This window comes from Conger conger, chromosome 14 (genome assembly GCF_963514075.1).
Source record: "Conger conger chromosome 14, fConCon1.1, whole genome shotgun sequence".
Taxonomy (NCBI): Eukaryota; Metazoa; Chordata; class Actinopteri; order Anguilliformes; family Congridae; genus Conger; species Conger conger.
In genome coordinates, this window is record NC_083773.1 from 31,675,801 (window position 1) to 31,703,260 (window position 27,460).

The 27,460-nt window shown below is 42.1% G+C and overlaps 3 protein-coding genes across 7 annotated transcripts in view; 2 read left to right on the top strand and 1 right to left on the bottom strand.

Annotated features, from left to right (window-relative positions):
• The window catches only part of LOC133110717 (MICOS complex subunit mic25a-like), an 88,732-nt gene extending 80,480 nt beyond the window's left edge, over window positions 1-8,252 (bottom strand). Inside the window, exons 1-5 of one of the 3 annotated variants that reach the window (XM_061220983.1) lie at window positions 8,093-8,252; window positions 7,912-8,010; window positions 5,609-5,699; window positions 5,257-5,308; window positions 2,734-2,878 (exon numbers count right to left, since the gene is read on the bottom strand). In XM_061220983.1, coding sequence (XP_061076967.1) covers window positions 2,734-2,878; window positions 5,257-5,308; window positions 5,609-5,699; window positions 7,912-7,995 — 372 coding nt within the window. In that variant the 5' untranslated portion in view covers window positions 7,996-8,010; window positions 8,093-8,252. Of the gene's footprint in view, window positions 1-2,733; window positions 2,879-5,256; window positions 5,309-5,608; window positions 5,700-7,911 lie in introns of all 3 variants that reach the window. The other 2 variants (XM_061220982.1, XM_061220984.1) reach the window with 2 other exon arrangements.
• A 3,085-nt stretch (window positions 8,253-11,337) lies between these two features.
• On the top strand, window positions 11,338-18,546 carry LOC133109941 (protein RER1-like). Of its 3 annotated transcripts, none has more exons than XM_061219718.1 (7): window positions 11,338-11,410; window positions 13,686-13,767; window positions 13,918-14,022; window positions 14,157-14,256; window positions 14,488-14,566; window positions 14,676-14,811; window positions 15,682-18,546. In XM_061219718.1, the coding sequence occupies exons 2-7, from the start codon at window positions 13,687-13,689 to the stop codon at window positions 15,769-15,771; spliced, it is 591 nt and encodes a 196-aa protein (XP_061075702.1). In that variant the 5' UTR covers window positions 11,338-11,410; window position 13,686; the 3' UTR covers window positions 15,772-18,546. The 3 variants fall into 3 exon arrangements, with proteins under 3 accessions (XP_061075702.1, XP_061075701.1, XP_061075703.1); XM_061219717.1 differs by having other exon boundaries at window positions 11,341-11,410; window positions 13,682-13,767; XM_061219719.1 differs by having other exon boundaries at window positions 11,369-11,426; window positions 13,682-13,767.
• Window positions 18,547-19,415: 869 nt separating this feature from the next.
• Window positions 19,416-25,087, top strand: LOC133109437 (taste receptor type 1 member 2-like). Its single transcript, XM_061218760.1, has 5 exons — window positions 19,416-19,432; window positions 20,658-20,952; window positions 21,038-21,787; window positions 23,951-24,071; window positions 24,165-25,087. The coding sequence occupies exons 1-5, from the start codon at window positions 19,416-19,418 to the stop codon at window positions 25,085-25,087; spliced, it is 2,106 nt and encodes a 701-aa protein (XP_061074744.1).
• Window positions 25,088-27,460: the final 2,373 nt, after the last annotated feature.

Sequence of the window (27,460 nt, forward strand, 5' to 3'; positions counted from 1 at the left end):
GACAGAGCAAGGAGACACAGATCCCAGCTAAGTGAAACCATCCCAACTCTCGGTGACGCCTGATCGATTTCAAGTCCCCTTAACCAGACAACCCATCATCAGTTCACCCACCTCTCATCCCATCCCTAAGTAAACTGTTACGCTTGCTGATCCAGGATCAGTGCTAGGGGTCTGAATCCATCCGCGTCACCCAGAGCATCATCGTTTCCGCATGCGCCTCTGTCGGTGTGTCAACACAGCAGTCATCCAGGCCATCTAAAGCACCAATAGCAGCATACGGGACATGTACAGGCCCTGTAGCCAACTGCAGAAGAGAGCGGAGAGTTTTTTTTTTATTAGAGTGAACTACGTCGTACCTGGCCGTGGTTTGACGTCGTCATTCCACACGCCGATTCCCGGACTCCAAAACGACGGATTCCAGGTCGGCGACAACTCTCCTCGGCGATCAATGGCGCGGATGTTCTCAGCTGAAATACGGGCAGCCCTAACAAGTGGACTTTGTCAGGCGGACGCTGGCCGAGAGCTAACGCGTATCGACTCGCGTGGCGGAAAACGAAGATAATCAGGGCCCGTGGAAGCTCATTACAATCATGCATTATTAAGTGTTTAGCGCACATAACAAAAACGGGCCTGGACGTCTTCATTCAATACCCATTACGCTCACTTAACAAAAACGCAGAGCCAGGAATCAATGGCCTGACAGCGGAAGTGTAACGAGGGGACGTTTCGCAGATGCCCTTGTTGTGCAAGCATCGCTGGACGACAGTAGAGAATGATGTAGGGGTTGATGAAGGGTGATTACTGTAGCCTGACGCGCTCTTAGCGCTACAACAGGAACAGCCCACGACTGTTGCTTCAAGGCAGGCTAAACGGCCGCGGGATCCAAAATGGAGGCAAGCGATGTTACATAACGTTACATGTCACTTGGCTGACACTTTTATCCAAAGCGACTTACAGTTGATTAGACTAAGCAGGAGACAATCCTCCCCCCGGAGCAATGCAGGGTTAAGGGCCTTGCTGAAGGGCCCCACAGCTGTGTGGATCTTATTGCGGCTACACAGGGGATTGAACCGCCGACCTTGCGGGTCCTAGTCCTGTACCTTAGCCACTAGGCTACAGGCCTCCACTGTAGACATCTGGATGTTGCTCCAGACCCGTACCGACAACTGCGATTTATTCCATCCTAAAGGAATCTTCCCCCATCATCCTGAGCTATGGGCTACTCTACGCATGGCTATTTGCACCGTCTCACATAAAGGATGTTTCCCCGTTCATCTGAGGTCAACGGGTTGTTCCGCGCGCCCGTGTCCACTCGCATTTCGGCTTCTAATCAGTCACGCCCCAGTGGACCGCTTCTCCCCAAACACAGCGCTCTCATTCTTGTGTGAGAAATGGAAAAAGCGTCAAACGCGGTCAGAATGCGAAAGTCGGGGACGGAGGTGGAGACAGGGATTTTTCATCAATTTGACATCGTTTGAAAAGGTGCTTTGCAGCTTTATACCTTGATAGGCTGATATCTGAATCGCACAAGCATTACTGGCACATCATTTAAACTGATAAAAGGAGAGCGATATTGGGAGGAGACTGAATTGAAGGGGCGCGCTGGGAAAACTCAAAGTGAATGCAGAAACCAAACTGCGAGAATGCAATGTGCATCAAATACAAATGGAATAGAATCACTTTCCCCAGGGGGAACTTTTGGAAGCTACTATTATTTAAGTATTACTTAGAAATAACAATAACACTAGCAGCACGCAATGTGTGTGCGACCACCTTTTCTTCAGTTACAATATTTTGTTAATATACCGTGTACAGCTCATCCTGTGATTTCCCCAATCTGAAACGCTGGCGTTCCTGGATGCATTTCCAGGCCTAGCTTATCACGGCTGTTTCTCTGGTGCAGGCTCGACAGTCTGCAGGGGCTGAGAGCACCGTGTCCTCAGCAGATGGGCACAGAGATACGTTTGGGTACTTGGAGACTGCAGGAAAAGTCCTGGCATGCTAGCCTGGTTCTTTAGCGCCCGTAAGATCAGTCCGATCAGTCTGAACTCTCGACGGTGCTGCGTCATCGTCCTTTCGGCCTTATCGTAAGCAACCCGTTAAAAAGCGATTTGATGAGCAAACACTCCCCTCAAAGGTCTCCGACTAGTTACTGGCACATCGACCTGCTCCTGCAAGCCTCAGCCAGAGATGAAATCAGCAGGAAGAATCCTCGCAGAGCAAAATGCTCCTGGACGAGTTGTTTGTGACAGGACGTTAAGCGATTGAGAGAAAGCTTCGGGGACAGATCCCAGTACTGCATAATCATAGACTGAATCGGGTCCTGTCTGTGAATACACAGCAAATAGACCAACGACACAGCAGCAGGGCTTGTCAAACCAGCTGACCTTCAAACCTATTTAAGGGCCCATTTCCTTCCCCATTATATCAAAGTGCTGCCACTGCTTCCATGCTGAAGCCAGCCAAGTATGTAAAGCAGATACATGGACAGACATCACGGGTCACTCTGCCAGAGCTGCTCTGGGGCTGCTCAACCACAGCTACTTTTACATTTTCACAATGTGAGCCTCTGACTGACTTTAATGAAGCGGTTAATTAAGCCCTTACGGAAAGCACTGTTTCACGGGTACATGGTCAGAGGCCTGGGCACTAAACCCTCACTGTATGCAGTGCACTGCAGAGTCCCGTGCCTGGCCCCATCACATTTTGGGATGGGAGCGGGGCGTCACTCACCAGCTGTTGGGCCCTCTCGGCCTCGTCCCGGCCCTGCGCCCTCTCCCTCAGCATGGCGGTGTTCAGCTCCTCCTGCCCCGCCTCCCTCTCCTGCCGCCTGATCCTCGTCAGCTCCTCCTGCACCATCTCCTGCACCCGCGCGTACCTGAGAGAGGCACAGACTGAACACTGCGTATGCACAGACTGAGCACTGCGTATGCACAGACTGAACACTGCGTATGCACACAGACTGAGCACTGCGTATGCACACAGACTGAGCACTGCGTATGCACACAGACTGAGCACTGCGTATGCACACAGACTGAACACTGCGTATGCACACAGACTGAGCACTGCGTATGCACACAGACTGAGCACTGCGTATACACACAGACCGAGCACTGCGTATACACACAGACCGAACACTGCGTATACACACAGACTGAGCACTGCGTATACACACAGACTGAACACTGCGTATACACACAGACTGAACACTGCATATGCACACAGACTGAGCACTGCGTATACACACAGACTGAGCACTGCGTATGCACACAGACTGAACACTGCGTATGCACACAGACTGAGCACTCACAGCTTATACACACTACTGAGAGCTCACTGCTCATACATACTACTGAGAGCTCACAGCTTATACACACTACTGAGGACTCATTGCTCATACATACTACTGAGAGCTCACTGCTTATACACACTACTGAGAGCTCACTGCTCATACATACTACTGAGAGCTCACTGCTTATACACAATACTGCTTAAACATACTACTGAGAGCTCACTGCTTATGCACACTACTGAGAGCTCACTGCTTATACACACTACTGCTTAAACATACTACTGAGAGCTCACTGCTTATGCACACTACTGAGAGCTCACTGCTTATACACACTACTGCTTAAACATACTACTGAGAGCTCGCTGCTTAAACATACTACTGAGAGCTTACTGCTTATGCACACTACTGAGAGCTCACTGCTTATACACACTACTGCTTAAACATACTACTGAGAGCTCACTGCTTAAACATACTACTGAGAGCTCACTGCTTATGCACACTACTGAGAGCTCACTGCTTATACACACTACTGCTTAAACATACTACTGAGAGCTCACTGCTTAAACATACTACTGAGAGCTCGCAGCTTATGGACACTACTGAGAGCTCACTGCTTATGCACAGAGACTGAACACTACATATACACACTACTACTCAAACATACTACTAAGAGCTCACTGCTCATCCACACTACTGAGTGGTCTCTGCTTATGCACACTACTGAGAGCTCACTGCTTATGCACTACTGAGAGCTCACTTCCTATACACACTGCTATGAGCTCACTGCTTAAACATACTACTGAGAGCTCACTGCTTATGCACACTACTGAGAGCTCACTGCCTTTACACACTGCTAAGAGCTCACAGCATATGCACTACTTAGAGCTCACTGCTTAAACATACTACTGAGAGCTCATTGTTTATACACACTACTGAGAGCTAACTTTTTATAGGCACGACTGAGAGCTCACTGCTCGTATTTTACTGCATAAGGATACAATATGGGCCACTCACTACACAATGCACACTCGGACATACAACAGCCTGACACCTCTCAATAGACAAGAAAGACAGACAGCATGTTGTACAGCTGTCTATTGTACAGGTGCTTTCTATCAGCAGACAGGAATTTGTCTAAATGCAGTCCCAACACTCACCACTAGATGACAGCAAACACAACAAAATATTGAACAAAAAAATGTAATTCAAAAAAAGAAATGGTTTAAAGAAAAAGGCTTAAAGTATTTGTATTTTGTTTTCTGTAGCTTTAACATGTTAAATGCTGTTCTCTATCCGACAGTCCCACAGACTGAAGGTCTATGGGAGCAGAAAAGCTTATGGCTTTTAAAGGGTTGAAGAATCTGAGTAAAGAGAAGGCAATGATTCAGATTATATCACACCCACCAGAGTTCAAATGCAGTGTATGTATGCATGCTGTATTACCGAGGTTGTGCCTTTATAATGTTTGTGCATCATTCACTTTTAGATGACCTTTCACTTCTTAAAACGCCTGTTATTTTCTTTATTCAAGCTTAACAGACATGTAATGTACTGAGAGTGCTACTTCCAAAAAGCCACCAATTCAAGCGCTTTTCCAGGGCTCATTAACTGCCCTGGGCAACAAATGTGAGAAATACTGATTTTAAAGAAAAGTAGCTTTCCACAAATAATTAAATGAATAGTGTTTGCAATATAGACTGCATTCTTTGAACATTTGACATGTTCAGAGGCTATTATAAAAATATTTTTCAGCTAAAATGTCACCCAGGGCAGTTAATGAGTTAAGGAATCATGGCCCCGGGTTGAAGGGTACAAAATTAATTCCAGCCCAGTGACATGTGAATTTTCCAAGATGACTGTCAAAAAACAAGTTCACACAACTTAAAATATGTCCCAATATGTTGTCATTTTCAACTATTTTCAACATTTTCGATGTGCGGCGCGGAGAGGCCCGGTCCACCCACCTCTGACGCAGCTCCTCCTGCATGTCCGCTGCATTGGGGCCAGGCCGCGGGGCTGCAAGTGACAGCGTTCGTCAATTCACAGCTCTGTCACACCACTGACAGTCTCAGACTTCTCCATGCATGTAGCCTGCTTCTATACCGTCTCCTGGAACATCTTAAAATCAAATCCTGAGCGCAGCAACACAAATTTAATCTTGGTAATGTTCTCTCTCTCACTCTGTCCAGTGGTCTTCTCTAAACTATGAAACCACAGCTGTTAGTCCTTTGTGCTCCATGTTTGGGGCAGAAGCAGAGGCTCATTGCAGTACCAGGTGAGGAGGTCATATGGACAGTGTAGGGGGGGGGGTCATACCTGGGTCTTCTCTGGGGCCTACTGAAGGCGTGGGCTGAGGGACTGGGCTGTGTATGGAGTCCCGCATCCTGTGCAAAACATCCTCAGAGAGCTGGACACGGAAAACTGGATTAGCAACTTACGCCCACACCATGAGTATCTGCACCAAAGATATCTGCGCTATCATTTCTTGGCATTTCTCCAGCTCTCATTGGATTTATACTACTACTTTCAAGTGATGCAGATAAGCAGTGTAGAGCAGGTTAAGTGGTGCACATTTCAAGCCCCCCACCAATGACCACCCCCCCGGCTGAGGAGCCCCCAACCCTAAAAGGGTTCAAGTTTGGAACATTTATCCAACACTCACTACAGACTGCAGTCCATTTGACATTTGACACTATATGGAGGCATGGCTAAGTAGTGATGTCATTACACAATGGATCTGGATGATATATAGCTCGGCAGAAAATTGAGATATTTAGCAAATTTGCTGATCATAGATTTTGCAAGAATGTGAAAACCAGACAAGGTTCATTTTATCCGAATTCTATATACATCAGAAAAACATAATTCTAGCTTTGGAGTCCCGGGAATAGATGATACCCCCTAAGCACCAGCCTTGGGTAATGTAGCATTATGTACAAATTCCGTTTCATTGGGATTATGGTTATGGATTCATGCTCAGGGAGGTAACTGAAAATGCAGTGAACTTGCTTTTGGAGCAATGGCCTTCTTTAATTTGCTCATGTGTTTTGTGCAATTAATTTAATTAAATGTTTTTGTATATCTTTGTGAAAAGTTACCAAACGGAGATTCCGAAATCACCTGGAGGTTTTCAACAAAATAGAAAAAATTGTTATTTCCCGTTGGTGTTTGTTTAATTAAATATACTGTACTAAATAGCTTTGGGTTCCTATGGATCTAAAATAAAATTACCTGTTGAGTTGACCTGTAATTATGCTAAGGCCAACACAGTTTCAAGACATCCAGCAAGTTATTTTGGCCAACATATCAAGACAATCGTTCCACTGTCTCTTCGTGAGGGACTCCAACCCCAAAACCAGAATTTTTAGGCGAATGTACCAAAATAAGAAAACAAAACCGTACCCGTCTACAGTTTGGTGTCGGATGATGCGCCATCCGCTCTAATCAAGCAAAAAAAAAACTTAAAAAGGCACCACTGCCTGCCATGGCAAATAATGCTACGAGTAGCAGTGGACTGTTAAACCTACGCCGATAAAGCCAACCAAACAACAAACCTTTCACCATGCCCACCGAAGGAATTTTAGAACCATTCAGTTAAGCGCATCGTCGGCTCACATGTCCATGACGTGACAACACAATACACAAAAAACTTTAATTCTTTAATCAAACAAGATATACTGCACTGAATATTCATTGACTTAACTTATAGTATAAGGACACGTGGGTGTAATTGAAACAATTTAACCAAAATATGCTTTTAAAAAAAGACGAGGACGGCAGTGATTTTCACATTTGCAATAACCATGTTTCAGTATGTTTGCTCCACTATTCAATCACCACTTCTGAAGATGTATTTTTATTGACACAACTATGTATTTAAGGTATTTAATGGCATTATGTTAAATGCAGTCTACAGTATATAATTACATGCAAAACAACTAACTTACGCCATCTAGCTAACGTTAGAGTGCGTATCAAACAACGAGCATTTTTTCCAAGAGCGTATTAGCCAACCATTCATAATAATAACTCTCAACTTGCAAAGAAACCCCGAGGGCACGAACAACTGAGCCGTGCACTCTATAATAAGGTAATTGATTCGCAAGACAGTAGACACATTAGACCATTTTTATCGTCTCGATACACCCGTTTGCTAAGGCATTTGTGCTGTGAACATGTAAGTCGTGTCCTTTACAAAACCGTGTGCTATCGACAAGCAAACATTACACATCTGTAATGTAGCACACTTGCTCGTGAAATATCTGCGATGCTTAGTCGAGCTAACTTTGCCACAGACTCCATCGTGTCGCCATCAGGCATATATAGTGGAAAGCAACCAGCAAGCAAGGCTGCTCAGCTGAGTTCATTTAAGGTCACGGAAACATTCCGTCGGCTTGCTAAAATCTACGTATATTTCCCATGTACATTTCCGCAATTTACATTATATTTGTTTCTAGACTACGGACATAAACCAGTGAAAAAAATAACCAGGCAAAATGTACAGATCAATGTAGGCTAATCACCTAACGAGCTCACAACTAGCTATGCCCGTAGAGCCACAGATCTTGCTAGTTAGCTTCATATGCTGTGCACTTGACAGTGGATCAGATCTACATTACCTTCACTCCGTGCAAAACCTTGACTCTGTCGTCCTCGTCGAGTCCGAAAGACACTTTCCTGGTCGAACTCTCACCGGCACCCATCGTCGCGACTGCAACCTGTACTTTGTAGACAGTAAAAAGCTGTCAAAACGGGTATAGAGGGATGTATGGGTTTTCCCTCGGGCAATTACGAACTTGCCTCAGTGCAATTCTCTGACAACTTCTCTCGACGGAAGGTCACTTCTAGGACGGGATAGTATTCTCAAATCGTATAGGAGGATAAAATAATGAAAATCCAATTACATTTTATCATGTATAATACGCCGACGAGGAGCCAACTGGGTACTGTAGTTCAGTAGTGACGAAGAAAACGGCCAAGCATCAAGGCCGATTGGCTCTTAAACGCACAGTTCTCTCGAAAAGTGCAACTTGGTGCAAAACGCTTCAGTTCATTTTACTCGTTACTTTTTCGGGACTATGATTTTTCTGTAAAACATTTCATTAAACATTTTATGGTGGCATTAAAAATAACTTCTGTAATGTGAGATTCTTTTCTAATTTTAATGGGCCTAGTGATCATTTTACATGTTCAAAATGCATGCTAAGAGTATACTTCTACAGTAAATTAAGACAATATTATTCTAAATAAGAATAATAAGACCCCACGAACGAGGTTTCTTATGAAATGTACATAGTATATATTTGGCGTCTCCAGGGTCTGCATGTCGACTAGTTTTCCTAAAAACACAATGTATATCATTTTTTTAAATAACAATATACACTCACTGAGCACTTTATTAGGAACACTATACTAATACTGGGTAAGGCCTCCCTTTGCTCCAAAAAAAAAAGCCTAAACTCTTCATGGCATGGATTTCACAAGATGTTGAAAACATTCCTTTGAGATTCTGTTCCATGTTGACATGATTGCATCACACAATTTCAGCAGATTCCTGCACAGGCTGTGAATCTCCTGTTCTACCACGTCCCATAGGTGTTCTATTGGATTCAGTTCTGGTGACTGGGAATGCCACTGAAGAACACTGAACCCATTGTCATGTTCATGAAATCAGTGTGAGATGACTTTTGCTTTGTGACATGGTGCATTATCATGCTGGAAGTAGCCATTAGAAGATGGGTACATTGTGGCCATGAAGGGATGCACATGGTCAGCAACAACACTCAAATAGCCTGTGGCATTCTCAGTAAACTCTAGAGACTGTTCATAAATCCCAGGAGATCAGCAGTTACAGAAATACTCAAACTTTTGGGTATTTGGCACCAACCATTTGGCACCAACAATAATCTCTCCCCACCTTCAAGCGCAACTGACAACTGAAGACACACCTCTTCAAGCAGCACCTCTCCCCATCCCTCCCTACCTCCCTGTGAACCTTAATTGTTGTCTTTGTGATTTACGTAGTGTTTCGGTATTTTTAGTTGGCTAGGTAAGCAGTATTTGGATAGTTAAGTTTGGTCACTGTTGCTTTGTTGTTCGTTTGTTTATTTGTTGATTTAAAAAAAAAGAAGAAATTGGCCCTGGTCCTTATCTTTGTTGTACGGGTAGCAATTGAAATTGTACTTCCCTCTAGGGCAGGGGTCACCAACACGGTGCCCGCGGGCACCAGGTTGCCCCCAAGGACCACATGAGTCGCCCGCAGGCCTGTTCTAAAAATAGCACAACTCACTAGTGAGCTGCATCTAAAATGTAATTTTATTCTGTTGCTATTTTTTTTTTATCACACTTGCATTTATATAGATTTAAAAATGACAATATCTTAAAAATATGTTTATTATACATGAAGTTTAGATAAGTTTAGGTGAACTCTGACCTACTCTAGTTCAAAGGTCAGTATTGTGCTTGTGACAAAACAAACTGGTAGCCCTTAGTATGACTCAGTGCCCATGAAGTAGCTCTCAGTTTCAAAAAGGTTGGTGACCCCTGCTCTAGGGTCTTTCAGCGCACTTACCCCTGGTTATGGGTATGCACTTTGTTGTACGTCGCTCTGGATCAGAGCGTCTGCCAAATGCCAATAATGTAATGTAATGTAATTATGCCACGGTCGAAATCACTAAGAAAATGATTCTGTCCTTATATGACCACAATAATAAATACTGTATATTTTAACTGGATCAAAGGTTAATGTATTTTTTTTGTATAATCAGGTGTAATATTTCATGTTGTCACTAGATTCTTAGACTTAGATGAAATAATGCACAATAAATATGATGACTAACTTTCAGAATTACTGAGAGGTACAGTTGATTTTCAAAGCTCCTACAACTGGTTGTATGTCAGGGAATTATGTGAGCCTCTGTTTAGCCAAAAGTATCAAAATGAAGTACACTTTTGCATGTTTTTAACACAGTGGCATACAGTTTCAATTGCCCAGGGTGTACAATAATTTAGGTACTTCACAGAGGCAGGAATAGGGAATGCAGAGGTTCATGGTCTAAAGCAAGAAAATACACTTTCACTTCAGTCGTGACATTAGGCCCTCAGAGGTTTTACATACAGTATATTACCAAATTATTTTTCTGAAATATATGTTAATTATGTTTGGTTGGGACTAGGTTATTTCCTATTGCAGATGCAACCTGAGACCACTGTGCTCAATGAAAGAAGTACCACTAACAGCATCTTAAAACTGATATTTATGCTTGTAACTGTGAATTAATAATATAAAATATTTTATTATATTCATCATGTATTGATGAATGCATTACACTCATCCACCTCTGACTGCATTTGTTAGATGTGTGTATAACTGAATGTTCCTTTTGATCATTCCAATACCATTGTTTAAAAATGACACAGTACACTGGGAAGTTCATCTTAGCTGCCTTGACAGATGTCAAAAAGTAATGAAGTATAACTGGGTTAACATGTGAATGTATTGTGCACCTTTTTTGATCAATTAACATCACCCTGAACATTGGCTTTAAGTCACAAGGCCATAATGAACGAATTCTAACACAGATTTGCTTTGAAGTAATTTCCCAATATGGTTTCCTTGAATTGATATCTGGTTGTATTCATTGTGTTTTGTCTGTACTGATTAATTTGAATGTTAGAGCAAAAAAAATGTCTTTCTGAAATGCTTTGTGGGTAAATGAGCTGTGTTCTGCCGACAGAATACAATTTGTATTACTCTTCGTATCATTAATGTATAATACATAAAATGCCCAAAAATAGCCTACAGGCTAACTTTTATTGGCAAAGTCCTAATTTTTAGACATATTATTTTACGAGAATTTAATTTTAGTGGTAGTTTGGCCATACAATTAGTTTAATTGTTTCATTAAAAATCATAGAATAATAATTTGAAAAATATCAGTGTTTAACCTTAAAATCAATTTGCTACTATAGTGAGGCCAGCTAATGTTTCTTTCTGGGCTCTGTTAATCTTGCCTGCCGTATTTCCAGAACAAATCGCTGTAGAAGCACTGACGTGTTCACATTCTGGGAGCTACTCCACGAGAGGGAAGCCCGAACAGAGTAACACAGAGGCAGCAGGTGACGAACCATAAAGGTTTTGCTGATTTGTTTTTGTTTTTTTTCGTGTAGCGCGTTTCGTAATGAGTCACTTCGTATTTCGTGCAGCCTATTACTAAATGATGTATCGGTTATTTTTATTTTCCATTACATCTCAAGGAACATCTAACTTCCTGTAGCCGAGTGCTTGCCGGAAGTGAGTTGTTCCTTTTTGCAGGTAATTGTGGGTAGTTCGTGTTTTCTGTGATTGGGCTGTGATGCAATTGATACTGATGATGAACTACAAAATCCGGTTTTCCTCGAAGATGGGGCTGTACTCAATGCCTTATGGGAATAATAGTCAAATTTTACTTGTGGGTTGCTTATTTGAAATAGAAACGCTGGTATGAAAGAACTACATATTCCAGGAAGACAGTGAATCGTCGTTAACGAAAGCTAACATTTAGCTTGATGGGTTATCACGTTTAATATAGTAGCTTAGCTTGCTATCTCACTAATTAGCAATAAACCTGGCTACTTTGCCTGTAAAACTTAGCTGCCTAGCTAACCACCCTTTGTTTTGAGAACGCATTTATGTTTAGTGCGATATAAGCCGCGTCCTAATTGCAATTTGATTGGAAATCTACCTAGCTAGCTAACATTCCCTATCAGTTAACAAGAGATGCCCAAAGACGGCTATTTAAACCATGTAATATATGACTAAGTACTACAGTATGCTGACGATTTGTGATAAATCGCCTTTATTTTGTTCCTCCTCGTATGTGACATATTAGCCAACACAATGGGCGGTTGACTGTCTTCTAGCTGGACTGAAGCTTGACATGCTACCCACTTTGAACAGCCTTGCAGACGTCTAGCTAACTTGCAATTCTTGCAATTGCAAACTTGCAATTTGTTATTCTCCAGTCACAAATATGAATGGCGAAATGAAGGGTATAAACGTTATACAGTTCTGGGGTCCTGAGGTCAAGCCTTCGTCCCCTTCTGGTTAGATGGCAGTCTGCAGCACCTTGCCTCCAGAATCTTGTATGAGGGTCGTTGAGCAGTGGTTCTCAACCTGTGTATGCTGGTTTTTATTCCAACCACAGTTGCAATCCCAGAATTTTAACAAGCGGTTTAATTTTTCTTAATTAGGTGCTATTCATGTTTAGAGTGATTATTTTGACCCACACACCCTTGTCAACCACATTATGTCAGAAATAGCTATGCATGCCATGAACAATAAAAGTCCCATGTCCACATTGTGCGTATTGTGATCTATTGCAAACGACTACAGAAAAAGAGGTAGTCAAATTATTTAGGCCTAACTCATCAAATTAGGGACTGAGGTGATGTAAGACAGAGGACCAAAATTAATTTAAATGAATTGACGACTGCTGATAGATTCCAATCTCAGCTGCCAATCAATACTTGTAAGGCTCAAGCGAATAATTGCTTGTTGATTACATACTAGGCAGCTCCTATTAATAGGAGCTGCCAGGCTTCCGCTAACCTTTACAATTAGTTATTTATTTTAACTAGGTAGATCCTCATCCTACTTGTATTTAATATGCACTACATCACCATAGTATATATTTGCTTAATCTGTGCATTGGCATTGTCAAATACATTAGGAAAGCATGAGTTTCCAAAATAATAATAACCCTCACAAAGTGACTTGCTGTGACAAGGTAATGACTTTTGGTGATGAGGTAGTGTTGCTGCAGTACTTGTGGAAGACCAGGTTCTGACAAGGATGTTCTTTGACTCATTAAAAATCCACCACTTGCCATAGTTCCAGTACGTTTGCATTTCACCAATAAACCCCCATAAGTTTTTGGTCAACTGGACCTCCATAAAACAGGATTTGGGTGTTGTCTCCATATTTAAATGGGGAAAAAATGAGTCCACAATGTCCGTTTCATGTTATAGTGGACATTATTTGAGATAATGGGATCTGGATCTATAACAATTGGTAATATCTCCAAAGATCTCTGATAGGGCTACATTGGCTCAGGTGGTAAGAGCAGTCGTCTGGCAGTTGGAGGGTTGCCGGTTTGATCCCGCCAATGTCGAAGTGTCCCTGAGGAAGACGCCTAAACCCCAAATGCTCCTGACGAGCTGGTTGGTGCCTTGCATGGCAGCCAATCGCCATTGGTGTGAGAGTGTGTATGAATGGGCGAATGAGAAGCATCAATTGTTCAGCGCTTTGGATAAAGGCGCAATATAAATGCCAACCATTGTACGATGAGTACACAGCTAGGGCCCCAGTCATGGCGTGTGAATGTCAGTTGATTCTGTTTTCTTCCTCAGACAGAATGTCAGAAGGGGACAGTGCAGGAGAGTCCATTCATGGGAAGCCATCTGTAATCGGCAGCTTCTTCTCTGGCATCAGCCAAGTACGTCTGCATTTCACTTATTCTTTACAATCAGAGTCGTGAATGAATCAAATTAAGCCCAGCATCACTTAATGACACCTGGGATGAGAATGTGAATAAAGGTTTCTCAATGAATTGCACCATCTCTAATTGTCTTTTATTCATTTTCAGGTTTATCAGTCATGGTTGGACAAGTCGACCCCCTTCTCTGTCATGCGATGGGGATCCACTCTTATTTTAACTGCTATTTACATGCTTAGGGTATATCTATTACAGGTACATCAAGGCAGCACTTTAATCATTTCTACATGTAAATTTTTCTGGTGCTCATGAATTATGAACATGAGGTCATTTCAGCTGGTGGCCTTTTCAGAAATGCTAATTTCTCATGTTTTTTCTGATGAATGCAGGGATGGTACATCGTTACGTATGCTCTGGGGATTTACCATCTGAACCTGTTCATCGCATTTCTGTCACCAAAAGTGGACCCCTCATTACTGGATGACTTAGGCAAGTATAAATGGATTAATTTAAATACTAATGATTGTTTCACAATGTGCAGTAACGGCTTATAGGTCAAAAATACATTCTAATCAGGCATGTTCCATTTCACATTTAAAAGGATCACAGAGCACATATGAAGAATTTAAACGCTGGCTTCTTGAGGTGTCTTAAGACAAGGCTCAGATTGTTATATATTTTGCTGTAAGGTAAAGGTCTCTCATCTGTGGTGTGTTTTAGATGAAGGTCCTACATTACCCACAAAGCAAAATGAGGAGTTTCGGCCATTCATCCGGAGGCTGCCAGAGTTTAAGTTTTGGTGAGAATGCTGCACCTGTCTTAAGAACAGCTACCCCAGCGATTTTGTCCATTTGGTCTTGAAAACACACTGCCCATGTTAATGGCTGTTTCTGTCCCCTCTGTTGCAGGCATTCTGCCACAAAGGGCATTGTCATTGCGATGATCTGCACCTTCTTCGAAGCCTTCAACGTGCCTGTGTTCTGGCCGATACTAGTCATGTACTTCATCATGCTCTTCTGCATCACCATGAAGAGGCAGATAAAGGTATGGACGCCTGGAAAAGGGCCTTCTTTCTGTTGAGCGAAAGTTATCTCAAAATTGACCAGCGCCATATCCTTCTGGTAACAAGCCAAGCTGAAATTCACTTTTGTCTCCATTTAGCCAATTTTTCTTAACCATACGAACATGTCTTAATGTGTAGCTATATATAGTATTCCAAAAGCATTATTATTTTTGTCCATCCACTTCCTGGAAGACAATATTTAATGAGATTCGATGTCCTTTGATTTTCCGTACCCCTCCAATTAGTATCCTTTTCACACAGCGCCGTGCATCCTCATTTGACGTCAATCAAATCGACTCCTTGCCCTTAAATTCCCCTTAATGATTTTCACTTACGTATAAATCATATCAGGGAAGATTGTGCTGCTTCCATTTCAGCTAGCTAATTTCATGGAATGTTTTTGATTTAATTAAACTTATAAAATAAAGAAATAACTAGAGATGTGAATATGGTCTGGTACGAGAGAACCATGGCAGTGCATTGGCTAGCGAAGCAGAGTTTGGGTCACTGGGTTTATCCTTTTCCCAGCATGCACCAGCAGCCACCTCTGATCGATTGAGTGTCTGTATCGCATGTGCATTGTGTATGACTCCAGAACAAAAAGAAGCAGCTGGCAGAACATATTTCAGTAGAGAGCATGCGCTGTCCTAAGTTGAGGCAGTTGAAAAATACAAATAGACACTCCAAATGTAAGAGAATAAGAACATTTGGGGCTTTCTTTGGTCTGCCAAAATGGTTTAAATAAATTGGTTTAAAAAAACAGATCAGCCACCAGAGATATTGTAACATTAAATGCTAACGTAATCATTCTAAACGTATGCTTGAAATGATGGTTTTGTTTGTTTTTGCAGCATATGATCAAGTACAGATATATACCCTTCACACATGGGAAGACGACCTACAAAGGGAAGGACGACACAGGGAAGACCTTTGCAAGTTAAAAACTTTCCAGTGAAATTTAATGTAATCAAAAACGGTAGTGGGTTAGGGTGGGGCTGAGTCGGGGTGGGAATCGGTTTAAAAAAGAAAAAGAAAATTGATATGAGCCACTGTAAGTGTGGGGTTGGAGGTGGGCAGAGGTTTCTCAAGCAGGTTACAGCATCTAGAATCCAGAACATTCTCTGCCTGCAAGTTTCTCTGAGCAGAAGCAGTTCCGAGTCTGCTTTCTGCCTCTCGTGACCCTGCAGTGAGAACTGAATGAGTTGCATTTTCATAAAGCGCCTTTCAAATACCTCGCAGCACTTTGCAGTGAGCGGGAAGAGGGGTGGGAACTCGCCGAGGAGCCCCCACCCGTAGGTGTGAAGGTGTGTCGAATGCTGGGGCAGTTATATTCGGGGTTGTTCCTCTGACACCTTCAGGAACAGAACGAGAGCCGTGCTCAAACCACAGCCTGCCGTTGGGCTGTTATCCACCCTCCATCGTAGCATTAGTCCGTGCATTTGAATGGGACGACACGCATCTAGATGAAAACTATTAGATCCTCACATCCTTGTCAACTTTTAGATATTTATTGACAAGTTTGAATTGACCTCATTCAGAGTCGCCAAGTAAATACGTGCTTTGCCTTTTTTTTTTTTTTTTTTGCCTGATTTTGATTTTATTTCAGAAGATTTTTTTTTTTTTTTTAACTCCATCATTTTCCATGGTGCTGCATTTGTGAAAAAGTTTTTCAACTCTAAAAATGTATGTTTAAAGGTAATGAAGATCGCTGCTAATCACCGCTGTTTGCTTCCCTGCCAGTATATAATGCTATTCAGAGGGGTACAACCACTCCGAGGTATGGCTTGATACCCCCTGTGCTACTGTAAGCATCCCACTAGGTCACGATTACACCACACCGCCCTCAAAGCACCCCTTTTTCCCAAAATACTTATGCCTCAAAACTTGTTACCATTCCAGTAAATCATAAGTAAGTATGAAATAAGCTGGCACATGTTACAAAGGGACTCTACTGCAGAACCAGCAAGATACAGCTGTGGCATCACAGGCAAATTAAATCATATCTATAGGTGTCTCACCACCTGACGACTGGAACAGGATTGGCTTGGCCGGATATGATTTTGATGGGTTAACTTAAATTCACAATATTCCCAAATACCCGAGAGAAAGCATGAGCCATACGCACAAATCCCAGCTCCTCTAGTTCTTCTTGTGGATGCTCAAATTTTCGTTCAGTGGCTGTCTTCATTTTTCAAGGTCTCACTCGAAACACCCCAGTGCTTTTTCATAGGTCATTATGTCATTCAAATGTCATTTACACTGTTACTTATAGGCCATGCACTGGAAATGGAAGTAATGCCTATGTTTGGAGACTGCATTCAGTTTGACAAGAAATATTTAAATGGAAGTAATCTTGACCATGACATAGTGCTTATTCATATATTTTGATATTATATTCTGTTAATTGACATTGATGTTGAGTGCTAATTAGAATAATGCCTTTACTCCTGATAAATTGATGGCATCTTGTTGAGCGACGTCAGGTAAAATTATGATGCTCAATTTCAGAATATTTTTTTAAAAGACTCCTTTGATAAGCATCTAATTAGGGGAGAAGGGTCAACTTTGAAACCGTTATCAACAACTTTCTATACTCCACAGAGTAACCAACGGTCAATCAAGCTGTATGCAAACAGAATGAAACATTTTAGCTCTTGCTTGGTAGATTTCCCAAACCATTTTGGGTTTGTCCAGCCTGCATTCTCAGCTCAGTGATTTCATATACTGTACATTTTGTATTACATGCTAGCTGGTTCACTAGCTGGGTTTTGCTTTTGTTTTATTGGAAACTGCTACTGCTCACAGTATGTCTCTATTTGACTTATTTGGCTTATTGTGTAACTTGAATGGATAGTTTTCATTGGTTGTTAGTTGCCCTTCACTGTTATTTATACCCGTCACTGAATTATAACTCTTAGGGTTTGACTCATCTGGCGAGATGCTTGCAATTGCAATTATCGTATCTTGTGGCATTGGCTAAGGCGTTGCGTCCAGATACAATTTTGGCATGCATGCAACAGATTTCGTGGCCAACTCGCAAGAACATAATGTCAGTGCAGACACCTGCTTCCTCCTGCGCACTGGTGTTGTACAATCAAACCATTCCTTTCTACACATTTGATTCTCTTGCAGAACAAAGAAATGTTGGGTGCTAAGATTTAGGACTTGCAAATTGATGAAATGTATAAAGACTTTTAATCATTTTTATGTATGGAAGTTTCTCAGTGTCCTGTGATATGACTGATGTGGTTTTTGAAAGCTGGAATTAAAATCTGCAAATCCTGGAAATGCCAGTATAGGGAAGGACCAAGCGTCCTCCCCGACGTGCAGAAGGGTTCTGGTGTCTGTCGTTTTATTTGAAAGATTAGATGGCCTGATATTATTTTGATTGTATTTCCTTAAAACATGCTACAGTATTTTCAGTTGTTGAAATTGTCATGTCATTAAAAAAAAATAGAATTTTGGTACTCGCTTTTACAATGTGTTCATCAAATGAAATTAACTGCATGTTATAAGTGCATAGCATTCATATTCTGCAAATACAAAAACTGATATGTCCTGTCAATCCCCAATATACAGATTGTCTATATTATTTGTAACATTAAGAATATCTGTGTTGTTCTTTTTTTATTATCATTTAAGTCTTGAACATCAATGTCGATGATCTAACAGATGATTTTAGTCTGATGTGTGGAAATAAAGCTATATTGAAATAAGTGTTGTTTATGTAATGTGACATAATGTCTTTGTGACCTTGTGTGTACACCCATCTATGTATGTCTGTAATGCAGGGAAAAGAAACCTTTGCATATTTTACATTTGCAAAAGGAAGGAGCTTAACACGGACAATTTAATTCACCTGCTCTGCATTGGCAGTGTTCTGCATGGTTTCCAAATACCACACGTTTACAATATTTCCTAGGCTACAGCCCTATGAATTTGGGTTTATACATTTCAAAAACTAATTTTTTTAAATGTATTTTTTTTTAGAGGGGCTTTTTTAAATATGGAAGTAACCACAAACTCTGGTAAGAATGTTGTAATTTATACCAGCATTGACTCCTGATTCTATTTAACAAGGTCTTGATTGAAGCCTGTGACTAGTTAATTACTTAAATAAGGTTTCGTAGTGCTGGGCTAAAACAGAAACCTGCACACACACATGGCACATCTTGGATACAATTGAACACCCCTGGTGTATTGGAACTTTTCAAAACCTCACCGAGGACCAGGCTTAGGCTTAGGATGTGGTGAGAAAATGCTTTTGCAAAGCGCAGTACGGAAATATGGAAATCAAGTGAAATGTAAAATGATGTGATAAATGACCTTGGCTTCAGAAGCAATACAGAACAAGGTGAGGGGGTTTGAAGCCTTGCTTCCCCCAGTAATCATGTCAAAATTCATGACAGCAACACAAAATATGTGGCTGTTAATAGCCATTGTGGTATTTCGCTGGGAACAGATAAAAGAGGTAGAAGCAGGTGTCTTTCCTGACTTCACTTTGCATGGAGAATACATTTTGGGAGGCCTTTTTGAAGTTCATCACATCAATGGCATTCTTCCTACGGAGTACACAGAACCTGAAATGTTACAATGCCACAGGTAAGTGAGATAGCAGCTAGCCAATATATGCACCATGCTGCCTTTAGATGGTAAAATGAAGAAATCCGAGGAAATACTTCCAATCTGGTTTGTAAATTTAGAATCACAGGGGACTGGTTAAATTAGCCACTGGTGTTTTAAATTATGAAGGACATTCAAATCACTGTTGTGAGTTAATGTTGCTGAACAAGTATTACAAGTAGCCCTTATTCATTGGGTAACCACTATGTAAATGTTTTCTCTTGATTAAATGTTAACCGGCACATCTACAAATCTGAAAATCATTTGAAATGGAGTGTGTTAGTCAACAGAGCTCCATTTCGACTGGAGCAAAACGAGACAACACTGCAAAATAAAAATGGAAGAGAAATGCTATCAATTGAAACATCAATTTAATACCAAATATACTGACTTTAGATGAGGCAACAGAGCTTCTATGTCAGAGGCTGCAGGTTGAAATTCCAAGGAAGAAACCTGCTGTGTAATCTTTGGGCAACATACACCCTGAATTGTTTTAGCATGTGTCCAGCCATGTAAATCGAAAATACGTAAAGATATGTTTAATGTTATATACAGTACAGTCCATTTTCGCTCTGTACTCCAGCAAACAAAAGGTTAAAATAAAACAATCACTATATGGTTAAAGTGCACGCTTTCAGCTTTTATTTTAGCGTTTTTTACATCCATATTGGGTGAACCATGTAGGAATTACAGCATTTTTATATATCATTACAGGGGACCAGAAGTAATTGGAAAAATATTTTGTTGCAAAACCTTCTGCAATTAATGACTGCCTGAAGTCTACGACCCATAGACATCGGCAGATGTCTGGCCTGTACTACAGCCCTCTTCAGCTCCTGATTAGTATTTGCACTCAGTCTGGTCTTCAGTAAGTGAAATGCAGGCTCAATTGGATTGAGGTCAGGCTGACTGACTTGGCCAGACGAGAACATTCCACTTTTTGGCCGGAAAGAAAGTGTATGCTCGGCTGTACGTTTTGGGTCATTGTCCTGTTGCATGATGAAGCATCGTCCAATCAGTTTTGATGCATTTGCTAGGATCTGAGTAGACAAGATCTTTGATGTACTTTGGATAAATGCCTGGATTATGAATGTTGTTGCGACTTGTCTGTTCCACCATTTTACTTTGAGCACCACAATGATATACTGAGTCGTGGAATTGTTTATGATAAGGTGGACAACTAACCAAGATGTCTTTATTTCAGGTTTAATTTTTTACCTGCAATTTTTCGACAAGTCCAGGTAATGAGATTTGCGGTTGAAGAAATCAACAACTCCACCACCCTGCTGCCTAATGTGAGGCTTGGCTATGAGATTTTCGATTACTGCTCAGATACCCGCAACTTCAATTCTGTTCTTGACTTCCTGGTGGAAAACGGATCGGTTCCAGTCAAAAACAGCAGTATCTACGAACCAAAAATCATATCTGTAACTGGACCATTTGGTAGCACAGAAACTATGACTGTTGCACCACTTTTCATGTCTAACCTTATTCCCATGGTAAATTTAAATTTTGGCCGCTTTCTACATTGTTTATATCTGATATCAAGTGAATGCATGTGACAGACTTTTTTCCTTTACACAGGTATGTCATGGAGCCACCAGTTCACAGCTGAGCAACAAAAAAAGGTTTCCTTCCCTTTTCCGAACTGTTCCAAGCGACAAGTTCCAAGTGCAAGCCCTCATACGTGTCCTGCTGGAGTTTGGGTGGAACTGGGTAGCGTTTATTGGCGGCGATGATGATTACAGTCGGGATGCCCTTCAAGAATTTACAGAAGAAATCAGATCCGTCGACATTTGCTTGGCCTATCAGGAAACCATCACAAAAAACATTTCAAAAATTCCAGCCATGTTTGATAAGCTGTCAGATTTGAACATCAGCGTTGTTTTGGTATTCGCTAACCAGGAGTATGCAGTCCCTTTCATCGAAAAAGCTATTGAACGGAAGGTGCAGAAAATGTGGATTGCCAGCGAGACATGGTCTATTAACCAGAAACTGATGAAGACCAAAGGCATTGAGGCTATAGGCACCGTTTTGGGAATTACAATCGGAGGAATCAAGACCTTACAAGGGTTCAAGCAGTTTGTCATGCACTCGATGGTCCACGAGAAAAGGGCCACATATCGCAATGCGTCTCTGGCTGGCCTAGAAGACACGTGCAACCAGGAATGTTCCGAGTGCCACACAGCAGACCCAAAGAAAATCCTCAACGAAGACGCAACCTACAGTTTCACCATTTACTCTGCGGCATACGCTGTAGCACATGCGCTGCATGAAGTCCTGCAGTGTGGATCACAAGGTTGCAACCGCTCAAAACAAGTCTATCCATATATGGTAAGCTCAGTGTGGACATTACGCAAAGGGGAATGGTAACAATAACCATTTTCATTTCAAATTCAGCATTGCAGACTACGGTAGCCAGTAGGTTGTGATGCTTTTTTAATTTGCTAGCAACCAGCAATGAAAGGTCTATGGTTGCCAAATTCTTGTTTTTTGAATGGAACTTCCAGTTTTCCAATTATTGGAAATATATTTATTATATATCTACACATTTTAAATTTGGCAACCGTAGAAAGGTCTAAGCAATACATTTCTAAAAACCTATGACAACATAGGTCTCCAGTAAAATAACTCCTAAATACAAGAAGTAGGCTCCATAGCCTCATCAAATGCTGACAATGGGCTTTTGCTCATAAAGCCAATTATCAAAATATATTTTTCCATGTACAAAATATACTGTACATGGACAGATCACACTGGAGCAGCTGACAAAATTGATAAGATTATTTTAGAAGAATCTTCTTGTAAATATAGTTATCACAGATCTTATCTTCACTATTTAAATTCTTGACAGAATCTTAAGTCATTTTGAACCAATATAATGTTAAAATAGCTACCATAGGACATAGTAAAGATGGTGTGTGCATATTCTTCACAATCTTCATTTAGCCTAACAATTTTCTCCTTCTCACTCAGGTGACCAAAGCTCTGAAAGAGGTTAAATTAGATTTGTTCAATCAAAGCGTGGAGTTTGACAAAAATGGTGACCCACCTGCCCACTACGATATTGTATACTGGAACTGGGAGTCACAGTCTCCTGTGAAAATTGGGTCTTACTCTACAAGCCAAACAATCAAATTTAGCATTAACCGGACGTATATTCACTGGCAGGGCAGAAGAATGGTGAGTATTCCAATTATGTCACCTCTGTAGGGCTTTATTTTGAGTCATTATTTTATTGATTCATACATGCATGTGTGCATTACTTCTGGCGTATGTCCTCATAAAGAATACATTTATATAATAATGTATTATACCTGGTTTTGAAAATAGCAATCAAAAAAAACTGCCTCGATGAGGTAGTGTGTGATGTGAAAGTTCATCTAGTCCCACTGAAGTTCATCTAGTCCCACTGAGGTTTAATGAGTGCATTGCAGTAGGCAAGTAAGTGCAACACAGAAGATAGAAATGTGCACTAATCAGGGCACATGTACTCACTATGGGGGCAGATAAGTACATACTGAACACATAGCTGTGCAGTAATCAGGGCACATACACAGATGAGCCGAAACATTATGACAACCTGCCTAATATGCCGTTGTTCCTCTGCATGCCGCAAAGTTCTGTAAGTTGTGCACATGGATCGGACTTGTTGTTCTAGCACATCCCACAGACGCTCGATCTGATTGAAATTGGGAGTCCATGGCAATTGGGAGCAATGCGTGCAGTGTCGCAGGGCACATTATCCTGCAGAAAGAGGCCACTGCCATCGGGGAATACCATTGCTGTCCACATTAATGCCCAGCCCAAGGGTTTCCCAACAGAGCTTTCCCCAGAGCATCACATTCCCTCCCCTCTTCCCATCTGCATCCTGGTACCATCGCTTCCCCAAGTAAATGGTGGACACATGCTCTGCCATCCATGATATAAAAGAAAACGGAATACTATGTATGGTATGGTGGACAGGGGTTAACTTGGACACTCTGACTGGTCTGCGGCTATGCAGCCCCATACACAGCAGGGTGTGATGCACTGTGTGGTGTGACACATTCCTCCCATAACCACCATTAAAACTTTCTGCGACTTGTGGTTTGTCCCTCCTCGGTAAGTACTCACCACTGCTGACCGAGAGCACCCCACAAGCCTTGCCGTTTTGGAGTTGCTCTGACCCAGTCATCTGGCCATAACGATTGTGGCCCTTGTGAAAGTTGCTCAGTTCCTTACGTCTGCCCATTTCTCCCGCATCCAACATATCGACTACGAGAACCAACTGTTCGCTTACCATCGAATATATCCCAGACCTTGACATGCGCAGTTGTTACAAGATAATCAACATTATTTACTTAATCTGATCATAATGTTTTGGCTCATCAATGCATACTCACTATAGGGGTAGATAAGTAAACAGAATACAGAGGTACTCACCAAAGGAGCACATTAGTACATGCAGAGTGCAGAAGTGTGGCGTGTTCACCTGAAGAATGACTGCCTTTGCAGGTTCCAGAGCTGAGGTGTTCACCCGAGTGTCAAAAGGGTTATAAAAGGGTTCGAAGAGGATACCATATCTGCTGTTTTGACTGCCATATGTGCGCAGAGGGAACATACATCAATTACACAGGTAGTTCCCACTCGTTTGTTGTAAATACTCAACTTGCCAGCATTCACTGCTGACATCCGAGTCCTAATATGGACTGTATTTCTCTCTGCACAGCTGATCCCACCAAGTGCAGTGAGTGCAGAAGGGAGGAGTGGTCGACGAACGGGAGCGTGAGCTGCACGCAGCGCACTCTGGAGCACCTGGAGCACAGCGAGCTGGTGGCCATCGGGGTCCTGTTCTCCGCCGCCCTCACCCTGCTGTCCTCGCTGGCCGTGGCGGTGCTCTTCGCCTGCAAGTACGACACCCCCGTGGTGCGGTCGGCGGGGGGCGGCATGTGCTTCTTCATGCTGGCCTGCCTCTGCATGTGCGCCGTCAGCGTGTTCTTCTACGTGGGCCACCCGGGCCCCGTGCACTGCGTCCTCCGCAACCCCGCCTTCGCCGTCTTCTACACCGGCTGCATGTCCTGCCTGGCCATCCGCTCCTTCCAGATCGTCTGCGTCTTCAAAATGGCCTCCAGGCTCCCCAGGGCGTACGACTACTGGGTGAAGCACAACGGGCAGTGGGCCTCTGTGGGCGCCTCCGTGGCCATCCAGCTGTTCCTCTGCGGGCTGTGGATGGGCGTCGACGGACCCCAGCCCATCACCTACACCATGGGCAGAGTGATGGTGTTCGACTGCTCCCTGGGGAACCATTACATCTTCTTCAGCGTCCTGGTGTTCCAGGGAATGCTGAGCGTAGCGGGCTTCATGTTCGCCTACATGGGCACCGACCTACCCAAGAACTACAACGAGGGCAAGTCCATAACATTCAGCTTGCTGATATTTTATATCTCCTGGGCCATGTATCTGACGGCACACCTGACTCTCAAAGGGAAATACCTTCCAGCTGTGAACGCCTTCTCCGTCCTCAGTACGCTGCTGGGGATCCTCCTGGGCTACTTCTTCCCCAAGTGTTACATAATCATTTTAAAGCCCCAAAACAATACGACCGCCTACTTCCAGACTGCTATCCAGAGCTACACCATTCACAGCACATGAAACATTCGGCCGCAAGTCTGCTCACGGGTGCCCCTATGGACAATACACAGACTGGAGTTGGGGTGCTAGCTGCTCAGGTCCAAAACAAAAGGAAGACTGTGGTCCCCCTTGCTTAGTTTATTCTTTTATCAACAACTAGCCCTGGTATAAAACCCAGGTATGGCCAGCTTGAAATACCAACTACCAGCTGGTCAAACCATGCTGACATTGCAATGACATTGACAATTTTCTAATCATTTTCAATATAGGAACTGCAACAATTTAATGATGTTAAAATAGAAGAACAATGATTTCAAAAATCATAAGCAAATCTGTGAAATATACCTCTCCAGTTTTCAAACTTGCATCAGTGTTCAGTTGGAACAGTATGAACAGTAGGCTATTCAGCATGTAGATCCTCTAGGATTCAGGTTTTACAGAATTGCGGACTTAACGTTCACAAACAGAATCTTTTTTTGTCAGATGTTCCAATGCACTTGCATGCCCTAAAGCCTATTAGGAAAGTGGGCAGGGTTATGCTGGAAACATTGTGTTGATTAAGTAAATTAGCTAACAATCATACTACAGTGAATGCTGGCAAGCATAGCCTACAGTAGACCTATACCCCTAACTGGCATGGTTTTCTTTAGCTCACCAATTTAACACACCATCAACCTTGCAATTAGCTGAAGCTTACAGTGTAATGTCAGGGTAGCTAGTCTCTTCTAAACTAGGGTTGTCATGATAATGAAATTTGGGCTAACCACTTATTTCGGGTTAACCACAGTAAACGGCATGCAGACCGGTTAAGATGACTGCTAACGTTTACATTTTAATACAGATTAAATGTATATGCTAATGATGAATAAAAATGAGCTCACAAAACAAAATGCCTGGGGTTCTTTCCATTAGTATATTTTGTAATGCCGCAAAATAAGTGTATGTACTGTAGCGCTTTTTATTTAAAGTTTAAGTAAGTTTAAAGTTTAGTTTGCTCTGAGGAAAAGTTCCTTATTGCATTTTCCGTGCCTGAGCATTGTTGGGATCATGTGTAAACACTTTCATTCCAACAGCACTTTATAGAATTAGGCAATGAATTAGTTGTTTGGTTATTAAAAGCATTCAATTATTATTTGCTTGTCTTTATTTAACCCCTTTGCACAAGCCCCCTTGAGACTGCTCAACTCAGACATTCACTGCCCCTGCAACCAAACAATGGGGTGAAACCAGGAAAATCTCTGTTCAGGCTTCATTGGTAAGCGACTTACAAACAACTGAATCAAATATTGAGTTTCTATGTGGCACCATTTTTGGAGCACAGCCCACAAGCCAAGCTTGGACAGACATGAGTCAGATGAAGACACTTCATGTGCTGAGTTTAAGCAAGCAGGCCACAGGTCAACCAGTAGGTGTTGCTAGAGTGCCAACCCAGACTTGAACCAAAACAAAATAAGGCTGTTGTCTTTTGGTGTCTGACACTTGTTATTTACTGTTCATAATATCTACACAGGGCGGCACGGATGGTGCAGTGGGTAGCACTGCCGCCTCAGAGCAAGGAGAGTTTGCATGTTCTCCCCGTGTTTGCGTGGGTTTCCTCCGGGTACTCCGGTTTCCTCCCACAGTCCAAAGACATGCAGGTTAGGCTGATTGGAGAGTCTAAATTGCCCATAGGTACGAGTGTGTGAGTGAATGGTGTGTGTGCCCTGCGATGGACTGGCGACCTGTCCAGGGTGTATTCTTGCCTTTCGCCCAATTGATTCTGGGATAGGCTCCAGCCCCCTGTTCAGGATAAGCGGGTTAGAATAATGAATGAATGAATGAATGAATATCTACATAGCCACTGGCTGGTGTCATTGCGAGATTTAAAGAGAAAAGTGCTTAATTTGAACAAAAAGTTTAAAATGAGATGTCACGCTTTAGGTAGCTAGCTTTATTATTGCACATAATGGTATTGGACCATCACGTTAAACCTTTAATTAGATGTTTGTTTTTTCATAAATGCAATTTCCATTTTTACATTTTCTTTCAAAGCCCTTTTTGATGTAACTGAATTATCATAAAGCAAATCGCAGCCACCCTCACAAAATATCAGTATTGTATCAAATGTATCCTATACCATCATGCAATGAAATTACAGAACGGAGTTAAATTCGACCTGCCTTAACTGACCCAGATCTGACAGACACTCCTGCTGTTCCATTGTGTACCACATTTTTCCAGACAAATCTAGCTCTTTCACTCAAACAACTCAAGCATGATAACAACAACTTTTTTTGCTCACTGCACTTAATTTGGCTCTTCTACAGCAAGACAATGATCCTGAACATACTGCTAAAACAACAAAAGAGTTTTTCAAAGCAAAAAATCCAAAAGCCAAATCAATCACCCAATTTT